Source organism: Erigeron canadensis, chromosome 8, assembly GCF_010389155.1.
Source record: "Erigeron canadensis isolate Cc75 chromosome 8, C_canadensis_v1, whole genome shotgun sequence".
Lineage (NCBI taxonomy): Eukaryota > Viridiplantae > Streptophyta > Magnoliopsida > Asterales > Asteraceae > Erigeron > Erigeron canadensis.
Genome location: NC_057768.1, coordinates 25,166,111 through 25,188,248, shown reverse-complemented (window position 1 = coordinate 25,188,248; position 22,138 = coordinate 25,166,111). Strand labels below are relative to the sequence as shown.

Below are 22,138 nucleotides of genomic sequence, written 5' to 3'. Positions count from 1 at the left end.
TATGTTCGTGAACATTTGTTCGTTTACGTTCAATCACATATACTACTGCCTAATCATTTATACTTTATAAAATAGTTTAAAAATAAATATTTTTTATATAATATAAATATATAATATATATGTTATTAATAGATAGTTATCTGTATTTTAAAAAAATTTTAAATAAAAATACTTATTTTATAAATATTTTGCTCCTTTGTGTTCGTGAACATTCGTTCATGAACACATACGAACGAACATGAACAAGTCATTATGTTCGTTTATCTGTTCGTGAACCATTTGTTAAGTTAACGAAAATGAACAGGGTCTCGTTCGTTCATGTTCGTTCGGTTCGGTTCGTTTATAGCCCCACTCATATCACCATTAAACAAATACTCTGGAGAGCGATACCTGGTTTTCAAAACCCTTGAAACAAAGAAAAAAAAGAGAGTAAGCAAGCAAAATTAAAAGAAAAAAAAAAAGTAAATGGAAACTGAGGACTGGGACTTGAGCGCTGAAGAACTGGACGCCCTTGAAAGAGACGCTCTTAATCTCATCGCTCAACGGAAAACCGCCGCTGCCGGTACCACTACCAGCTCCGGCACCGGTAGCACTCTCCCTCCTTCAAACTTTTATAATAATAATAATTTTAATAATAATTCCACTCAATCAAAATCACAATTCACTCCTTCTTCTTCGGTATCGTCATCCGCCGCCCCGGTTTTCGGTTGTGATCGCAAGGTATTTATTATTCACTCACAATTTATGTATCTATTATTATTATATATGTATATGTATATGTATATATATAGAGAGATAGATTGATAGACTATCATACTAAATAAAGGCCTTGGAGAACACTGCTGACTGAGCCGACGATATTTGTCGAAACTACGTGTTATTTTATGACAATGTGGTTCGATTTGATAAACGATTTACGTATTTGAGTGGTCGTTGAACACGTTATAAAGCTTAATCATTTGTGGATGTGATTATTTCTAAACGTTCTAAATGTGGTAACGACAAGTTCACTACTCGGAATGTTTTCCAGATGCCCCTATTTTCAGATTCAGCTAGGTTATCCAATATCCATCATGATGTGTCTTTCATGTGTTATTTTTTCGATTTAAAGTTTATTTTTAGGAAATCTTTTGAATGAAATCATTGTGTGACCTTCAAAGTGGAATTCTTGTTTGAGTTTCACTACTGCGTATTCTATTTTTGTAGGTTAAAAATGCAACAATGAACTAGTATATCTTTCATAATTACTTAGTATTTAATAAGTTGAGAAAATATTCATAAGCTCTTCCATCTCTTGTTATTGAAAATTTGCCCTAATCATTAATACGGTAGCTTACGGGAACACACTTGTGTGATGAAAAAAATGTAGGCCTTGATCTTGTGTATCTATTATTCATAACATGATATCTAGATTCTAGACTCTTGGTGACTTGAGTGAGATACTGACATCAACAAATAAATTTTGGCATTTTGCCCATCAAACCAACTTTGCATGTAACATCACATGTTCTGCTGTTATGTGGCTTCTCGAAGTCTCATCATTGCTTTGAGTTAGTGCAAACAAAATGGGCTTCATCACATTTGTTGGACCGATTATTTCATACCTCAATAGGATTTGCAGATGCTATCTTACATATGCATCCTGCTCATAAATTTAGTATCATACTATTTTCTGAAATACTCTATGAAATTTTGTCTTCTATTTGAATTACTTTCATGCTATGCAAAATACGAATTTGCCCATTATAGGCCGATCAATTTCACACATCATGTACTTATTTAAGTCCTCTTTTAGTTAATATGCTTCAACATTAAATCTTTAGCATAAGGCCATATCAATAATCGCCTCTTCATATGCCAAATTCATTTTTGTTATCTTTGAGGCTCATGATGCTTTCAAGAGTTCATGTTGTCTTCAATCTTATTCTTTGTACAACTTGTTGGCTGCTTAACCACTCTTTCTCAATAAATTGATGAAGTTTCAAGTTTGGGCAACAAGGGCACCTTTTGACTGTCATAACCCTATTATTATTCAATGACCTTCAGAAGAATCTTCTTATGTGCATCTCTACTTCATTTAAAACGGAAGCTTGAGTGGCTTCTTTTTCATGGAGATAGATCATATTTGCATTTGATGGCCAGTTTGGCTAAGTGTGTACAAAAACATGAACTAACTGGAAGACTGTAAATGCTGGATGGCAAACAAGAACTGATAACAACAATAGTAAAAGACTAAAAACATAAGAAACATAGTCCCCTTTGCATAGCAATAAGCAAGAAAATTTTTTAACAACTAATTAATTGGCTTGTCATGTGCTTTATAAAGTAATTTAATATCAAGATACGTAAACTTTTGTACGAATTATTTACAACCCGGATGAGTATCGGACTATGTTGGTAGTAGTTTTTTTAAGTATCAGGCCCACATTATTTGGGCACTGTTTATCTAGTTGGACCTGATATATATTAGTTGATGCCTCTTATATGGCTAGCTTAGCTGGTCATTTACATGTATTTCTAACTGCTTCCATTTGGATTATAGTTTAATTCATTGCCAACTGCGTCAGGGAATCCGCCAGTAGACACAACTCGCAGTTTATCTGGTGAGCTGTGTGTACAATATTACTTCTTAATTGACTGTTCATGCGTTGGACACAGACACAACATGAAATCTAACTCTAATGGTTTTCGTTTTTCTAGGGGATGATTGTTCCAAGTCTCGACCAAAATTGTCCATCAAATTTTTTTTACATGCTAGCGGAAACATTGCTGCAAAATTTGTGTATAATGAGGTACTTTTTCTGCATTATATTTTGATATAAGTCTTTATGCTTGTTCTTTCTGTTTGTTAAAGTTATCTCAATCTTTCCCCAGGTACTTGTGGGAGCATTACGTAAGGTTCCAAAAGCAACTTGGAATGCGAAAGAAAGGTTTCTTTGCTTCTTTCAAGTGCCTGCTTTGTATACCATTTTATAGATTTTGTTTCTCTAAATGCTCAGTGGTTGTATTGCTGATGCAGATTGTGGCTATTCCCTTTGTCGTCTTTATGTTCAGCAGAGAAAATTGTTGGTGAATTAACTGGTTTTAACATTGAGGTGATAAAGCTAGCCTTTTTTTGTCTGATTTTTTGTAGATGGTATTTCCGAATGATATGATATAACCTGGAATAGCTGGATCTGTGTGTTATACTTGTATATGAAGGAATGTGTGTCTATGTCCTTACAAAAAAGACGATACTTTGATTGAGTTATTCTCTTACTTTCCTTGGTCCGGTTGCTACCATCCTCTTTCAATTCAATGAGTTGCCCCAAGTCAAAAGGAAATGTTGTTGGAAATTCTTGCTCTAGGGACATTTATATTCTAATGTGTCAGATCGTTACACACAACTCTTGTATGTTTTATTGCGATTTTGCAGATTGAAACTTTAGATGCGTTGCTGAAACGTGCTATTGCTGCTGCTTCTGCTGTTCCAGATCTTCGAGGTAAAAAACTATAAATATATTGCTGTGCTCCTTTATTATATCATATGATTCCTAGTCAAATATGGTTTGTTGAGGAAAAGGTCAGGGATTGGAAGATAAAAACTATCTGTTAACGTCTGTATTGACAATGTACAAAGAAAGGCGTTTATTGGGTCTCTTGAGTTTTGACTGAAATACTTGTAGTTTAGTAGTTGCCTGATTTGTTTCTTTTGTGTTCTTTCTTTTCCTTGAGAAAGGTTGTTACTGAGTTCTTGATAGTATTCGTGCATTACACATTAATTGCACCAAGTGTTGCCATCAACCATTCCTACTAACTTGAAATATTTTGTAATATGGATGCTACCATCTATTTCCCAAAAAAGAAAACATGGATGTTATCATTGGTAGTATATACCTGCTCATTGCACATTAGTCACACCAAGTGTTTCCATTACTTGTTTGATGCTTTGAGAGGATGTTTAGATTCAAAAGGATGCTAGTGGCGGGGTTCATTAAATGGTGAGAATGTTGGCATTTACTTGCTATGAAACTAGATCGAAGATGGAAGATAAGTTATGATGATGAGTAGACCTGCTATTATTTATGGAGGAGATTTGTTGGCTACCATAAGAAAGCAGATAAGATGAATGTGTTGAGGTAGATGCGTGGCTGCACAATATTAGTGCCATCATTAGAAAGGAAGGTATGTACCTGGATGGGGTTTCATGTTGGGTTAAAGTTCACTTAGGTAATTTTCTTTTTTGTTGGTCTCAAAAGGAGTCACCCTTTGATAGGAAGGTGTAGAAGACCAGTTATGTTATAGGAGAGGCTTATTCACTTCTTTATCTCGCTGTGTATCTGATATGAGAGCAATCAAGGGACTCCAGGTGGTATATTCAATTATTGAGTGCCAGAACTAAGTGTCGTTTCAACTATAGTTTAGTACGGGGGTTAAATATATTAACTTGTTGACGTAGAAGTTAAGCTATTTGGATCATCGATTTATTGTTTTGAGTCACAGCTATTTCGCATTTCTCTACTTGAAGTGCGTGAACTATCATATTTTTAAGAACTTTTGAATGCCATCAGCCCGTGTCCATCAGTGTATGCTATCCAGGCCGGTACCATTGGGCGAATAGCCTCTTCTTATGTATTAATGTATTAGAATGGTACTCGCACCATGTGGCAGCGGCTAATAAGTGTAGTCACAAATTATTATTTTTTTAGAATTTTAAATTAAAGTATCAAATTCAAAAGATCTGGCAGCTGAGTTGGCGGCGGCCGGGATTTCGGCTGGTGGTGAGAGGTTAGGGCGGGGAAGGGGGGTTGCATTACTCTTCTGTTGGTTGGAAAAAGAGGTGATGTGGGTTTTCTTGTTGGTCTTACTTAATCTTATAGTGGGGGGTTAGGGTTCTGCTTCATATAGTAGTATTCTATAAGTAGGTCTTAAGAGCTGCTCACATGAGAGGGAATGTTGAGATTGTGTCATATCAAGAAAAAAAGTCTCATATTGATAGGTGCTCTACGTATTCTCATATGTAAATGTGACATTCTTATTTATCTCAAGGCAAGACTGTGTCTGCGTGACATGTATGCCAAGTAAGGGGGAACACATAAAAGGCTAGATTCTACCTTCTGGACACTCCTCAGTATGTGTTAATTGTGCTGCATTTTGTTTTCTTATTCTTCAGACCGTTATGAGGAGATGCCTGTTGGCCTTGAATCAAAGCTGTTGCCATTCCAGCGAGACGGTGTTAGGTATGTGATATGAAGGACAAATATGTGCCATGTATAATCAGATTCATGCCGATAAATATTTCATCATTTTGAGTTTCAGTACAAGTTTGTTGTTATTGCCACTCTCAAGGATATCATATTTTTTGTTGCAGGTTTGTATTGCAGCATGGTGGGCGTGTTCTCTTGGCTGATGAAATGGGTCTTGGAAAGACTCTTCAGGTACTAATATAGAGTAGCTATTTTTTCTTTTACTTAGAATTATATGCGAATATAACTTTTACAACTTTTAGGGGAAAAAAAGGGGGAGGGGGTACCCTTTTAACTTATAGCACGACTACGTCTACCTAACTTGTGTGAAAGGCCAATGGAAATTATACCGACAAAAACAAGTTCTGGACGAAAAGCAATTAAATCTATCTCTAAAATTCGAGAGTCAAGTTACTCCTGCATACATACTTCACCGAAACATGATCAAAGTGATCCAAACTTGTCTACCATTTTTAGGTTAATGGAATACATTTTGAAGATACTTGTGATTTCAATAAATACAAAAAATCCTGATTCGACTACCTCCTATTAGTCCTCGTCTCTTTCCAAGATTCCTGGCTGATCCGACTCCGAGTAGCGATTATTGTAGTTAATATAATACTGGATCACATGTAAAAAAATAAATAATTTTCAACTTGCATCGTGTTTGTATATAGAATTATATTTAGAGAACAAACAGATAATCTAATCTTTGTTGATAGCTCAGTTGGTCCAACTACCTTGTAGGGTCTGGTGAACTGAGGTTGTTATTACAGTTAAAAACGTTAGAACAAATGAACAATCATGGAACTGTATATAACAAACAACTGAAAGAATGAGAATACATTTTATATCTACTATTCTACTTTCTGCATCCAGCTATCATTGTTCTCCATTTTTTGCAGGCTATCGCTGTAGCCGCTTGTGTCCGTGATGCGTGGCCTGTTCTTGTTCTTACCCCATCTTCATTGCGGCTTCAATGGGCTTCTGTCAGTTTTCTTATTAAGTCTTGATTTTGGGAATGTGAGTGTTTGCTCATCATGCACTTACAAGTTATACTTCACACTTTTACACAGATGATTAAGCAGTGGCTAGACATACCTTCGTCAGATATACTTGTATGATAATTTCTTCTTTTACCACCTTTTATTGCTACTTTCATGATTATGCATCCACGCCAATATGATCGTTTTTCCAATGTCTTCTACTAATGTCCCATTGTTATCATTTTACGTTTGTATTATATCATAAATTGTGCTCCATCTGTTTTGGGACCTATTTGATATTTTCTTGGGAAGGAAGAGTATTTTATAAATTGTAAATCAGTAGCAGTCAGCCAATATATGGTTTTAGTTTTGGTAGAACTTTTAGAGAGCCAGACAATATGCAGATAATAAGACTATGAAAGCCACGATGGGATAGTAATATAGGCAGATAGACATGTTAACCCGAAATGGCTAATGAGGCATATGTAGAAAGGGGTTTGGCCCGCGATTGTTTTTTGTGCAATAGCTAGCACCATATAGGGCCTCTCCTGTATCTTGAAACTATGCTTTGAAGCAAGAACATATTTGGCGGGAAGGAATGTGTAAACACCTAGGAGAAAACCAATAATATAGCACATTGGATGCATCCGTGAACTGGCATATGAAACATAAAGAACTCAGATGCTTGTATATATAAGAATGAAATTTTCTTTGCAGGTGGTTTTGTCTGGTTATGGTGGGTCAAACAAGTGTGGATTCACAATAGTTCGATCAAACGCCAAGGGAAATTTACGTCTAGATGGGGTATTCAACATTGTATCATATGATGCCGTGCAGAAGCTTCAAGGAACGCTAATGAGTTCAGATTTTAAGGTAAGCTGAGCTGATAAGTTGTGTCTTCTACTTGTAATCAGTGTATCTTACCTCTTTCTTTGGAATTCCAACACTTCCAATGGCAATATAATTCTTAATCATGATTTCAATGAGTGGTCATTGACCATAATATCTACTTTTGCATACATAAGGGGTTGTGTACCGACATGGCAGTAGTGGTTACTGGGTTCATGGATGCAGTCATTTCCATCTTTATTGACTGTGAACATATCATGAGTCTGTTTCTTTTTCAGTTTGTGATTGCTGATGAGTCACACTTTCTAAAGAATGGCCTAGCAAAGCGAACTATTTCGTCTCTTCCCATATTACAGGTCTCTCTCACCTTTCTTTATAGCCAACACATGTACACAGTGGCATGAAAATTGAAAAACAATGGACTAGGCTACTATCTTATATTAAAAAATTAGTATGTGAGGGGTTCCACACCTAAGCTTAGGTGCCGGACAGCCTTATATTCACTTTTCCCATATAAAGATGTTACTATACTGTTTTTATCAAATAGGGTGTTAGGGGCACTCGGTCATTCAAATTTGTGTTTTGTGAATATTTCCAGAATTTTTTTTTTTTTTTTTGAAGGATGATTCATCATTTATTGGTAAGCTTTACTTCCTATAATGATAGGATAACCTAGTTCTTATAATAGTAGTAGATACTAGATACATTTGAAAGCTGATACAATTTGAAGCAGAATTTATATTAATACTACAGAAAACAGAAAAGACACACGAAGTTAGTTCCTTTGACTCGAGGAGTAAGGAACTATGGATATACCAATCATTCAAGATTATATTCATTTCAACGATGCTTAACCCTAACCCCTAACATTCTATAAATAGTTAGACTCTAACTTATATATCAAGAAGTTTGATTAACAATTCATCGTATTATAAGGAAGTTTATTAAAAGGAAACTGATTTATAATAATAATGAAAGACAACAAATAAACTAACAAATAACTAACTGAATGGTATTCTCCAACACCAGATATCTAAGCACGAACAATTGGTATCAAGTTATGACGTGAGTGTTGCAATGACTTGCACAAGTTACACTTTAGTTAATGTGTCACACATAGACACGTGCACTTCTTTTAACTCTCAGGCATCACACTCTTGCTGATGTGTTTTTTTTTTCATGAAATGTAGAAAGCTCAATACACATTGTTGCTTAGTGGAACTCCAGCTTTATCTCGACCGATCGAGCTTTTTAAACAGGTCTTAATTTTTTTATAGCTCATATTTCGACCGTCTTTTAGCGAGCTGTTATTATTCTCTTGATTAAACCTTTGTATGTTCTAACAGCTTGAAGCATTGTATCCTAATGTATATAAGAGTGTTAAGGAATATGGAAGCCGGTATTGCCAGGGTGTAAGATGGACTTTTTTGCTAGCAATTTCTATTTTGGATCACAATTCTTTGAGAAAGTTAATTGATCTTTACTCTGATACATGTAATATTTACAGGGTATATTTGGAATGTATCAAGGTGCAAGTAATCATGAGGAATTGCACAATTTGATGAAAGCAACTGTGATGATTCGTAGATTAAAAAAGGAAGTTCTGACTGAGTTGCCTGTGAAGCGGAGGCAACAGGTATCAATTTACTTTACCTATGTTCATACTGGTCATATTTGTTCTGTTAAAGTAATCATACTGGTCATAAATGAGGTATCGATTTACTTTAACTAGTCTTTATATGCTTTTCCTCTTGTTTTTTAGAACCAAATGTATCGTAAATGGGTTTGGGACTTTGGGCTAAGAAGCTGCAGTTACTTTCTAAACCAGACTGTTGATCAATGTAGTATTTTTTTATTATAATCTAGTGGAGCAGTGGTAATGTTTTTCTACTCTTATTTATTTTTCCAGGTTTTCTTGGACTTGGCAGACAAGGACATGAAACGAGTTAATACTTTATTCTGTGAGGTATTATAAATTTTGGGTGTCTTCTTTTGTTGAGATATGTAGAGAAATTGGTGGGTTGGTTTTAGACATGCTGCTGGGCGATTTACCAATTTTCCAGTGACATTTTTATAGGCTGCCAGTGCCCTTTCGGCATCTGGATCCTGCGCTTCTTCATAAAATGAGTCAACTTCGGGGATGTTCATTTATTTCAAAATTGGAAATCATTTCTTTCTCAATTTGGAGTTATTATATTTGATCTATAATCTTTTTCATATACAGTTGGAGGTGATTAAAAGCAAAATCAAGGCCTGTAAATCCGAAGAGGAAGGTCAGTCGCTTAAGTTTGAAGAGAAGCGTATAATAAATGAGGTACACTTGCAATCTTTAAGCTAATATATATTCTTTCTTTCTCAATCTAAATATGTAATAGAAGTTTGAAGCTGTTTGGTGCTTTAGACATCCAAGGTTAAAACCGGTCTAGGTTTCAAACAGTAGTATTATAATGATAGGATATGCTAATTTTGGGGATTCCCAAATCTTAGAGAACATATGGTGCACATATGTAAATGAGGTTGCATGCATATGTCAAAACTCAAAAACTGTAGTTCATTTCAGGCCTAAGGTCAACAATGACTATTATATTCGTATTTGCTATGTGCATAAGATTATTTGCTATTGCTAAATACCTAAATGGCTAAATGTATGGTACGAAACAGCATTTTCATTTGTTTTAATGTGAATCTAAAGTACATTGAGTAGCTATAGATACAAAAAAAATGATGTGAAGGTGATGAAAAGCCCTGAACGCAACCACTCATGTTATTAATAACTGCAGGAGTACATTGAGAGCATCGACTGCTATCACTTCCTGTTTGAATCTATTATCATGAATTTTACTTGATGGATTGAATGTCTGAACAAAAATTGAAGTAAGATACTTGTGGGCTTGTGGCCACAAATCAAATCACAAGATTACATCTGTAGCAAACTCATTTTGACTCAAGTATGAGTAACCAGATTGTCAGTCTCACTAACGTGTCGATTTTTCGAATAAAGGAAATAAAGCCAATCGTATCACCATTTAGAGATTTAAAAAGTATAAATATGAGCTTTATTGGTCTAGGGCCATTAACATCCACAGAATTCACCAAAGCTCAGATTTCGAGAACAAAAACTACATAATCTGTTTCCAAACTGCCTCCAAGTGAACAAATTACTGTATAACATTTTTAATACATGAAGACGTGTTCTTCGTTCTTATACATTTCATTATTTCTACCTGTTTAGTTTTTTATTGCTTATTTTTATTGGTGTATGGGGCCAGCTCTATAGAGAGTCTGCACAAGCTAAAATCCCTGCTGTTCTGGATTACCTCGGAACTGTCATTGAGGTAAGTAATCGAATCTATAAGCATGCAGTGTGAACCTTTGGATATAATTTTCTCAAGTCGTCTTATTATTGTCTACTGTCTGTTTAAGTTATATATAATGCGTCATGATCTTTCCAATTTGTTTTCTGTTCACTGTAGCACTTACTGTGCAGGCAGGGTGCAAGTTCATTGTATTTGCTCATCACCAGCCAATGATCGATGAAATGCATCAGTTTCTTCTGGTAAGACTATTTTGTTTTGAACAACCTCACACATACCCTATGGTCTATGGAACTAGTTATTAGATTATTGGTTTTAAGTGGAGTCTCAAAAGTTGAGTTCTAAATTCCAGTGATCGGAGTGTAGGCCCATTTACTTTTGAGGTCGATTTAGGTTGTGTTCTATCTCAGACGAGTCAAATGGAAATTATTGGTGTCTACTCAAACGTCACCAATAATTCTAATGCATACTACCTTTTAAATTGTTTCGAAGAAATTATTGGTGCAATATTGCTTTTGTAATCATGACTGTTGCATTAATTATTTTTAAAAATTGGGAATGGACACAAAGCATTTGCAGATCAACCGAACCTGGCCTATTTAACCCGTACTAAATAGACCTGTTCCAGCCTTGACTTGTCTTGACATGTTATCCAACTATCTGACCCTTGTCACTTCTATCTATAAACTTTGTGACCCTTGTCACTTCTATCTATAAACTTTGGGCTACTTTCCAGAAAAAGAAGGTTGGTTGTATTCGGATAGATGGTGGTACTCCAGCAGGATCAAGACAATCCTTGGTTACAGATTTTCAGGAAAAAGACACTATAAAAGCAGCAGTGGTATTGCAACTTTGCTCATATTTTCTGTCCTTAACTTTATTATAGAAAGCTGGTCATAACCCAAATTGTGGGAAAATTTATATTATTTGTTTGCTTGTATAGCTTTCTATCAAAGCTGGTGGCGTTGGGTTAACATTAACTGCTGCAAGCACAGTGATATTTGCAGAGCTTTCATGGACTCCAGGAGATATTATTCAAGCTGAAGACCGTGCTCATAGGATTGGCCAGGTAAAAAGGAGTCCTTTTAAGAAAAATAGCTTTTAGTCTTGCAAGATGTGATGTTTGTTTAGCATGTGGGTCTATGGTGGTATAGTAGCAGCATCGATTGTTCGATAGGGATAGAGTTTTTGGTGGCACCGTCTCTTCATTATTGATTTGTTATTTTTTTCAGGTGTCATCAGTGAATGTACACTTTCTTCTAGCAAATGACACGGTTGATGATATCATTTGGTATTTCCAAAATTAAATCTGTAAATAATATATCTGTTCTCTACATGAATATGAGAGCATTTTGACACTGATATGTATCGCCTATTTAAAATAACAATGTTTTTGTTCTTTCAGGGATGTTGTGCAAAGCAAGTTAGAGAATCTGGGACAGGTTTTCTCCTCCCTCTAATATTTTTATATTTTTTTTCAAAAGTTTGTCCCTTGGTTAATGGTACCCCGGGATGGCGAGCCATTTTTGGCTCATTGTAGAGATCTAATCAGGGTTTGCCTGTGGCTGGCTTCAGTCTTTTCCTTGGCCACCCTCAAGATAATTCTGGGGCCGGATTAGAATTTAAGACCTTTTGTGAAGAAACAAGACTCCTTGCCACTTGGCTAACTTGATGATGGTTCTCCTTTTAATATCATGATACTCTTTACTATGAAAAATTTAGTAGTATTCCACTATTCCCTAAACTTTTCTGTGAGCATACTTATGTTTATATAATTAATTGTATAGATGCTGGATGGGCATGAGAATTTATTGGAAGTTTCGTATAACCCGTCAAAGTTTAGCCCAGCTAAGCAGAAAACGTTGGAGCCAAAATGTAGCCCCGGTAAGCAGAAAACATTGGACTCATATATGAAGCGTTGCAATTCATTCAACTCCGAACAGTCTTACCCCAAACATCCAAGGCACTGATCGCTTGTGTAGATGACATTGCTATAAAGTATACTACAGATATTGTAGGTGATAATATGTATGTTAATAGGGGCTAACATATTTAGTAGGTTTATGGCATATATAACATGCAGTGTCAGGTGTAAATGATTGTTCCGTTATTTTCCCGTTTTCTTTAAGTTGTGCCTCAAAGAAAAGCCTTGGATATTTAAAAAGCTCTAGACCTATTAAAGTCGGATGATCTTAGATCCACAGAGATATAAATGGGCTTTATATGGTGTGTCTGTGATATATGTAACAAATATCAGGGTCGTTTGTGTAAAAGTCGTAAGTCTAGGGGGTCTTATGAAACTATTTGAACTGGTCGTTGTGAGCGGTTATTTTTAGTCAACAGAGTCAAAATTGTATAAATACCAATTATCAATCAATAATAAGGATAATTTCAGATCAAATCAATCTTTTCTTTCTTAAATCTCCGATTTCTCTCTATCAGTCTGTGATGGGGAAGCCCTGCTATGATTGAATTGAAATAAAAAGGAGAAAAGAGAAACAAGTTTAAAAATCATATGAACAGAACTAAAAATATCGAAATAGATATAAAAAAGATATTTTTCGCTTGAGGAATGATATTTGTAAAATGTGTCAACAACAGTAGTCTAATTTTTTTCTAATAAAATACGTACGTACGCACTTTTTCTTGCCTTACATGAACGGGTCTTTTGCAGTTTTTGCCTACTCAGAGATTATGTTTTTATAAAGCTTCACAAGGTTAAGAGGAAATTTGCCAACCCATACGACAAAAATGTGTAAATTACTCTTTATTAAAAAATTACGGTAGTTTCAATATAGCTCAATGATTTAAAACAATTGTATACTTCTAAGCTAGTAGGGATATCAGATATGTAGTTTATAAACCAACTAGGTTCAGTGGTTGGAGTTCATGCCTCTGGAAATAGAGGTCATGGGTTTGATCCTCATGCCCAGCAAGGCTGGAGGTCCTTTTCTACCTAAGGTAGAACCTGGAAGCAGCCTCTCTACTTTTGGTAGGGGTAAGGCTGTCTACATATCAACCTCCCCATATACCTTGTGACTCAAAACCCGTGGAAGACGGCAGTGGGAGTTATTTTAGTTTATACAAATTGTGTGAACTTTGGTCAAAAGAAAATGGTACAAAATTATTTCTGTGAGGTTGTACAAATTATATTTGGCCCTTAAAATGTGTAGGTGATTTATATCCATCAAAGTTGCATGATCAGTGGTATACTTAGGAGAATACCACCACCATCGCTTTCATCGAACCCTATAATAAAATCATTACTAAACCATCACCACACACTGAAGAGAAATATATTACTGTATCTGCTTATCAAAACTAAGCCATAACCTACAAGACAAAGCTAAGGCCAAACACTTAACTCACTTTGTTTTTTTATTTTTTTTTTCCAGCATAATATCAACTTTTTTTCAAAACTTTAAGCTACTATGAAATACTTTTTTTTTGGTTACTTATTATTATTATTATTATTATTATTATTATTATTATTATCATTATTATTATTATTATTATTATTATATGGAGTACTCTTATATATGTGGATACCTTTGGTCGTTGGGTATTTTGATGTCTTCAAAAGAAATTCATTCTCACGGAAGATGAAACCATCTGATATAAGCTAGACATTTTTACTTAGGGACCTCACTAGATAATTACTTTCGGAAAAAAATGTTAAAATCTAGTCAACAGATACACTAGTTAAAAAAAATATTATATATTTACCCGTTTACACGGATGTTTTTGAGGATTTATGTTATGCCATCAACAGTTAGGCTATGTTTAGTTATGAAAAACTCTTATTGTTTGTGAGAAAAACCTTTCCAAAGAATATGAAGAACAGACAACATAATCAAATTAGGTTTTCTAGATATTTCATCCCGACCCACTATCAACTGATCGATCGTCTATAAATCCAGCATCATTATGTCACCCACCATTGTTTTATCAAATTCTAGAGTTATACTTCATTCAAACTTTTTTTTTTCTCATCAATTATATATATATTTTTCTATAAATGAGAAATCTACAATAATTTTTACATATCTACAACAAATATACATATATTAATGTATAACGTACGACTGTTTAAACGAGTGATAATGTACAACATGTGTTTATACTATGTTGATATGGATTTGATTTTTTTCTTATACTTTATTAATCAAATTTTATTAATAATATTTGCATATGTAAGCTAAACTTAAATACAGATTAAAATTTACAATATATATATATATATATATATATATATTGTAGTAAAAAAATTACAAAAAGTACAACCTTCTTTCTTCTTCTCCGGCAACCTTCTTCTCCGGCGACTGTCACACCTCCTCCTTCTTCCTTCTTTTCCGGCGAACAACCACCGCCACGACCTCTGGCGACATCTCCGGCGAGAATCAAGTTCGTTTTAATATCAATAAAGCATACCATTTTAGCACCTATACAATTAGCATGAAACCATTAATATCAATATATGAAAAACTTTTTTTAATCAAACCCATTCATGTCAAAATTCTATAAAATCAAACTTTCCATTTGAACACTAATCATAATCTAAGCTACTTAATTTATTTCAATTTTAACCTTTAATCTAACCTTAATACATACAATAGAACCCATTTAGTTGAATAAAACCCTGGGTAGTTTCTTTTATGGAAATTCTCAATTTTTCATAACATAATTTACAAGAAATAATATTTTTTTTTCTATCATATTTATATACAAACTTCATATAAATGATTTTTATATGTTTAATAACATTAAAAGAAGAATTTACACATGCTTGGATTCAATGAAATCCTCCCCTAACCATCTTAACCCCCAAAGTGGTAATTTTTAGATTAGAAAAACTCAAGAACTAGAGATTTCACCTTAGATTGCAAGTGGAATTACAATATCATCTCTCTTAATGGCTTAGAAATGAAATTGAATTAACCTCCTACTCTTCATCTTCACAATTTTCTCTCCTTTTCTTTATGTCTCTCACGTCACTCTCTTCTACTCTTTGGATCTTTCTATTTCTTCCCTTTTTTAAGTTATAATGAATATATATATATATATATATATATATATATATTCATATTAAATTTAGGATTAATAATTAGATTATATTTTAGGTGGCTATTTACATCTTTAGTCGCCAAACACTTTTAATGAATGTATTTTTCTTAGAACGGCATTCTAATCTACTCATACTTCTAAACTACACGCATACCTAGGATGAAACGCATAGCTTTCGAAAAATCCTTATTAATCCACCCACACAAATGTGAGAAGTGGGACTTGAACCCAGGTGGATCCCCAAAGGCCAAAGACATTACCAATGGACCCCAACCTCATTGGCTTTAATGAATGTATTTCAATTTGATCTTTTTGATTTATTTTTACTCATATGACAACTTTCAGACAAGTTAATAACGTATGTATGTATAAATAACAACTTCTTTGAAATAAAGTATTTATAAACATTACAATAGTATATTTAATAATATAATAATACCTTAAAAGTTAGGGTGTTACATGTAACAATGGATACACTAAGTTAAGAAAAAGGTGAAAAGAGGGAACGTACTTCATGGTTACAGGATCACTGGTTGCTCAAGTTGTTTTCAGAAACAAGCTAGTTAATTTTGAGGAAAAACACAATCGTGAAATGGAATGTAACAAGAAATAGGTACCTTTCAAAGAAAAAAAAAACAAGAAATGGTACCTTTGAAAGTTTGAACTTCAAACATTAGATCAACAAAAGCACATCACATCCACAACAACATTTGAGGATATTACAAGAATACACATGGAATATTAGATCATTTCAAGGAACACAAAATGGTTATTAATCGTTTCATATGATCGACTGACTCCCGGGTGTTAATAAATAAGATGGAAAACAGCAATGTAAAAAGTGTTCCTGGATTTTTAAATGCATCTGGCAACCAACCACGGATCGTTGTAACAAATCTAGGATGTATCGATGAAGAAAGCCATTGAAGTTTTTTTTTTACCTGATCAAGGCATAGACTCTGCATGTGGGACAACACTAAAAAACTTTCGTCAAAAACTTGATTTTGTACATGTATAAGTAGAATAATGTACATACTTAACCATTTATTAATTTGCATATATAAGTTCCTAACCTACGTATGAAAATTTGCAAATGTTAAAGTATGTACATCATTCTACTTGCACATGTACAAAATGAAGTTGTAAATAACGAATATTTCATTTACCTTGATATAAGTTTTTGAGTGGTATGTCACATAGAGAGTTTGTGCTTGATCGTGTGAAAACAACTTCAACGACTTTCTTCATCGATACATCTTGATCTACTACAACTATTTGTGATTGGTTCCCAAAAGCATTTAAAAAGGCTCTTAGCAACCACTCACATAGTCGACATTTCATTCATTATCATAAAAACTCCAATTAGGATAGTCTTATTATGATTGTCTATCACTGTAAAAGGTTCAAAAATCATATTGTACCAAAAATCATATATTACACTAGTTATTTTACATATGTGATAGTATTAACCAATATTATAGGGAAGTTTTATAAGTCATACAAATTCTATAGAAAACAAATTTACTTGTTTGTTTAGTAGATAGCATCAAAGGATATAATTTCTCCAACTTCTTTAAAATTTTCTTATTTAGTTTTGTTAGCCCAAAACAAACTTGCCTTGTTTTCCACCTCGGATTTAAAAGAAAATCCCGGAACACATTCTTTTCTGTTATTCATCTTATTTATTAACATCTAGGAAAGTAGGAGTCATTTGATCCTAAAAAAACACTTTATAGTAGGGATGGTTTTCGGTACGGAACCGTACCAAAACCGACTAGTAACGAAACCGAAAACAACCCAAAGTGAGAACGAATATAATACCGATTATATGGGTACGGTACTCGTACGATACCGGTACCGGTTTTTCGGTATCAAAACCGAATAGTACCAAAGATAAAAAAAATAGTTTGGCAAAAATGAGGCAAGGTGCCTTGTCGTGTCGCTCGGGGCATATCTCATTAGACAACCTCACAATATGAACAACTAGCTGGGGCGCATCATGTGAGATTTACACGGGCGCATCCCATTAGACAATTTATCATTTATGTATCATAATGCCCGGGGAGCTTCCCGTTAAGGCATACACATAAGTATTTAGCCCTAATAAAATAATGTACCATGAAAACTATCGGCACTCGTTTAGCAATACCGAGTATACTTTCTATCCCAAAATCACATGGACAGGAGCTGCGAAACTCACCTGAGATAATCACACAATTATACGCTTCCAAAGGTGAGAAATAAGTTCTCAAGCTCAACAATGATCCAAACCTAGTTTGCACGTATCTAGTCAACACATGGTAACCCAAACAATAAGGACTACCTAGGTGTGTCTACCAAAGTCCCCAAAGATCGTTCATGAAAAGCAAAGTGTAAGAAAGACTCACGTATGATTTTGACTTAAAAGTATGTTAACTAGATTGATTTAGGTTGGTAACAATGATTACAATCGATACGGAAATGAAACAATGAAGTTTGAATTGAGGTGAAGTGTAACAACACATGGATGCGTCGCATCCCCTTGGATGCCTCGCATTCAAATGCTCGGCATTGCTTATTGCGTCACACTACCCCAATGCGTCGCACTTACTGAAGACCAGACTAGGGATGCACCGCACTCATCCATGATGTGCCGCATCCGAAAGCCCGATATGCAATGATACACCGCATCCTAGAGAATTTGTCGCATCACCACACCAGACCTGATGGACAATGTGATGCACTCTAAGTGATGTGTGGCAGCCAACCCAATTTCTGCACAAAATTTGACTTTTAACCACAAATCAACCAATCTGAGACCCAACTAAAGTTTTCAAAATTTACCACAACTTAAGTAAAACCATACATGAACAATAACTTTTTACAACAACCCACTTCCAAAATAGTTAGATCCATTTTCCAAAGCTTTAAACGAAACAACCAAGCTCAAACTCAAAGATTTAACAAAAATGACTCAAGATCTAGTTATGAGATACTTTTAACAACATAAAGCAAACATCAAGCATCAAGGGATGAGTTACTTACCAGATCTTACTTGAAGTGCCAAATTCGGTTTTGAAGCAATAAAAAGGTTGTACACTTGAAACACCAAAGAAATCTTTATTTTTGAAGCTAAAGATTATTATCACAATAAAAGCTAGTAGATTTACCCATTACAAAACCACAAGTCCAAATTTAGAACGAGAAATAGTGTTTGGTTTTAATGCACTTAGAGAGACAAAGAAGTGAAAAGAGAGAAGATATAGAGATAAGGGAAAGAGCGAAATGAGTGGGAGGTTGAGGGAGTTCGGCACACAAGGCACACACACCATACCACTACACTAGCTTGTCACAACCTTACGGATATCAAAACTATAGACGTAAACGTCTAACAGCACAAAATACATTAAGGAATACATCAAGTTAACTCGACATTTTATTACTAAACACGGAATTTTATTACATTAAATATAAAAGTCGACGGGATCAAAACCACAAGTGTTACAACGAGTGACTTGTAACGATGCAATACGTTCTTCACTATTTTCTGAACTTAGTGTATCCATTTTTAAATTATGGGGAATTCCAGCTTTATTATACTAAGAGGCAGCCTTATGCCGTTCATCTCCCATTTGTCCTCCTCCCACAGAAGAGTGAACACCGCGGAGGTGGACTCGTCCCGTCCCTATTCGTTCCCTCACGTACGAGTCTTTTTCTTTTCTTTTTTTATCTATATTTTTTTTAATGTAACGAAAACTTTTTTAAAGTTTCGGAGTTGACACATTTGGCCCCTTAACGGCTAGAAACTTCAAATTTGAAGTTTCAGCTTTGGTAGTTTTGGTTCCTAAACGGTTACTTTCCTTTCCAAAGCTTTATATACTACCATTTCACTATTATTCACACATATCTCTCCCATATTCACTTTACACTTACACATAAACATTTTATTCACTAAAATCATTATGTCATTCCAAAATCCTTCATGTTTGAACACTTACATAAATCCCGAGTTGTTTAAAGAAGACTTCAATGATGAGGAGTTTATGGAGATCATGTCGGATTGTGTTGAGTTGCTTGAGGAAGGTGAAACATCCGAGCGACCACGTATACCACACACCGTCAAAAGAAGAGATCGTGAAAGCGCCAATGAGCAACTAATGGCGGATGATTTTGTTGAAGATGCAAAGTACCTGCTTTGGTATTTTAGGCGCCGGTTTCGAATGACGAGACCGTTGTTCATGCGCATAGTTAGTGATATAATGTTGTATCCGTATCGACATCCAAGTCATGTGCTCGAGCATTTTAGAAGAATGCAAGACAAGCTTGTTGATGGGGGACAACGGGTGGGTTTTAGTACAATACAAAAGTGTGTGTCCGACATACATCAATTGGCGCATGGATACAACCCTGACGCACTTGACGACTATCTATAGATTGGAGAGGAAATGAGTAGAGTATTCCAAGACCACCATTGCAAATGTGTGTTTCAGCTATACAAAGAGGATTACTTCCGCAGACTAACACCAGAGGATATAGATCCATTGTATGATAAACATGGAGAGCTTCATGGTTTCTCGGGGATGCTTGGGAGCATCGATTGTATGCATTGGCCTTGGTGATCATGGCCATCCAACAATCATGCTTGAAGCAGATGCCTCATACTATTTATGGATTTGGCATGCGTATTTTGGCACAACGGGATCCAACAATGACATAAATGTGTTAAATAATCTCCCTTTGTTTAGGTACTTTTAATTTCATTTTCATTCTTTGTTTTTAAAAACACTGTGTGTGTGTGTGTGTGTTTATATTTGTTATATTTAGGGAAATCATTGAGGATCATGCTCCAGATTCTTCGTTTACGGTTAACGGAACACACTACAGAAAAGGGTACTACCTCGCAGACGGTATCTACCCGGAGTGGTCAGTGTTTGTTAAGTCGTACTCATGCCCGCAAGATGACAAGAAGAAAAAGTTCAAACAATATCAAGAAAGTGTGAGAAAGGATGTCGAGCGTGCATTTGGATCTCTTCAAAATCAATGGCATATTCTAACCTAACCGTCCAGATCTAGAAGCATTAACCGCATTTGTCGAATCATGTACGCATGTGTTATATTGCACAATATGATAGTTGAAGACTCAGGGCACGCCATAAGCATAATCGATGAAGACGGTTTAATCCAACCACCTATTTTTGGTCAACGTACGTTCGAGGAGAGAATGGCAGTTCACGAGTGTACCAACAGGGAGCTTCGTGACCGACATGTGTCTCACGCCCTTCGTCATGATCTTACGGAGCATATATGACGTCTTTCTTCGTCATGAATTATGTTTTATATTGTTTAAGTATTTCGGATTGTTGTTTTTTGTTTTTTAAGTATTTTAGAATGTTTTTTTTTTTTTTAATTTTATTGTCTTTTCGATTTTATTTAGAAATGTTGTCATTTATGTTTTAATTTTAATGAATGGTGTGTTTGATTTAGTTGTTAAATTATGAGGGATTGATAGTGTAAAGTTAGATAAAGTATAGTGTTAAATAAAGGTGGGTCCAAGACTAGTCTTGATATTAGGTTGGATTTAGGGGGATTAATCTTTAGATGATTTTTTGCTGATGTGGCGCTGATTAGGACTAGTTCTCCTGGGGATGAGTCCTGGTATAAGGCTGCCCCTAAATGTTTGAGTTTCCCAACATCATTATTCTTTTTTGTCTATTTTCATACCTTGTTTCATATGCTTATTTTCATACATCTAACATTATTAAAAAGAAAAAGTTAAATGGGTGGAACCTTTTGGTCCCATGTACCATTTTGGTACCCATAGCGCACACCGCATAAAACTCATGCCCGGTAATCATTATCGAAACACAATATTTAGTAAATCATCCCAACTAATCTACAAGCATTTGATCTACACGAATACCACAGGAAACCAACCGTTCTAATGTCTTCGGTATTCCTTCTTGAGCTTCTATTTCTTCCGTTAAAGGAAAAAACCTTCTCCGCACAAGTCTTTACCTTCTCTAATCTTTTCTCGTTCCATTTTACTAAAAAGGTGTTTGGGATTGCGTTATAAAGTGATTATCTGATTATTACATCTGTAAAACGCAAATAATCAAAAAAAGTGGTTGTATAAAAAAGTGATTATTGGCTATGAAAACACAGTTTGGAGAAGTATGTACCTACATGCTTTTCCAAAACACAGTTTTGAAAACGCATAATCTATTTTGAAAATGCAGATTTTGTTATGAAATCGCAATACCAAACACCCCTAAATCAAGTAAAATTGTTCTAATAATTCTAACGTAAACTATTTGCATAGTTGCAAGTTGTATTAACATATACATTTCCATAGGTTACAACTTAGAAGTCATGACAATTTGTTAATTGCGTTAGAAATTATAACATCCCATCCAAGTATGGAATAGGAGATTACAACAAATGCTAATAGAACAATAAGATTACTAAAAGGTCTTGAATTCCGATAAATAAATAAGTTTCCAAGCAGCTAAAAGTTCAAATCCTCCAACAGGAATTATTTCCAAAAATAAAGAAAGTCTAGAGTCGATGATACTAATGAAATAAAGACATGGTGTCTAAGAGTCTCCAAAGCCTTATGTCACTCTCACTCGTCCCATATCACCCCTAATTACCTGCTGCATGGAAAAGAAAAATGTGGCTGGGCCAATTGCTCAATGCGCAGATGTTGATAATAATAAACAAT

The 22,138-nt window shown here is 34.8% G+C and overlaps 2 protein-coding genes and 1 long non-coding RNA gene across 3 annotated transcripts; 2 read left to right on the top strand and 1 right to left on the bottom strand.

Annotated features, from left to right (window-relative positions):
* Positions 1 to 390: 390 nt before the first annotated feature.
* On the top strand, positions 391 to 12,614 carry LOC122580148 (SWI/SNF-related matrix-associated actin-dependent regulator of chromatin subfamily A-like protein 1). The gene is made up of 24 exons (XM_043752420.1): positions 391 to 720; positions 2,543 to 2,603; positions 2,701 to 2,792; positions 2,875 to 2,930; positions 3,020 to 3,095; positions 3,416 to 3,482; positions 5,153 to 5,219; positions 5,351 to 5,417; positions 6,131 to 6,214; positions 6,302 to 6,343; positions 6,929 to 7,084; positions 7,339 to 7,416; positions 8,251 to 8,319; positions 8,407 to 8,472; positions 8,568 to 8,696; positions 8,970 to 9,026; positions 9,285 to 9,374; positions 10,330 to 10,395; positions 10,548 to 10,616; positions 11,111 to 11,215; positions 11,318 to 11,443; positions 11,607 to 11,665; positions 11,780 to 11,816; positions 12,162 to 12,614. The coding sequence occupies exons 1-24, from the start codon at positions 466 to 468 to the stop codon at positions 12,342 to 12,344; spliced, it is 2,157 nt and encodes a 718-aa protein (XP_043608355.1). The 5' UTR covers positions 391 to 465; the 3' UTR covers positions 12,345 to 12,614.
* A 5,217-nt stretch (positions 12,615 to 17,831) lies between these two features.
* On the bottom strand, positions 17,832 to 18,663 carry LOC122580149. The gene is made up of 2 exons (XR_006320753.1): positions 18,463 to 18,663; positions 17,832 to 18,192 (listed from the first exon to the last, which is right to left on the bottom strand). It is a non-coding gene; the product is annotated as an uncharacterized LOC122580149 (long non-coding RNA).
* A 716-nt stretch (positions 18,664 to 19,379) lies between these two features.
* LOC122610488 lies at positions 19,380 to 20,476 on the top strand. Its single transcript, XM_043783474.1, has 3 exons — positions 19,380 to 19,760; positions 19,908 to 20,032; positions 20,242 to 20,476. Exons 1-3 carry the CDS (start codon positions 19,380 to 19,382, stop codon positions 20,474 to 20,476), a joined length of 741 nt encoding a protein of 246 aa, XP_043639409.1.
* The last annotated feature ends 1,662 nt before the right edge of the window (positions 20,477 to 22,138 follow it).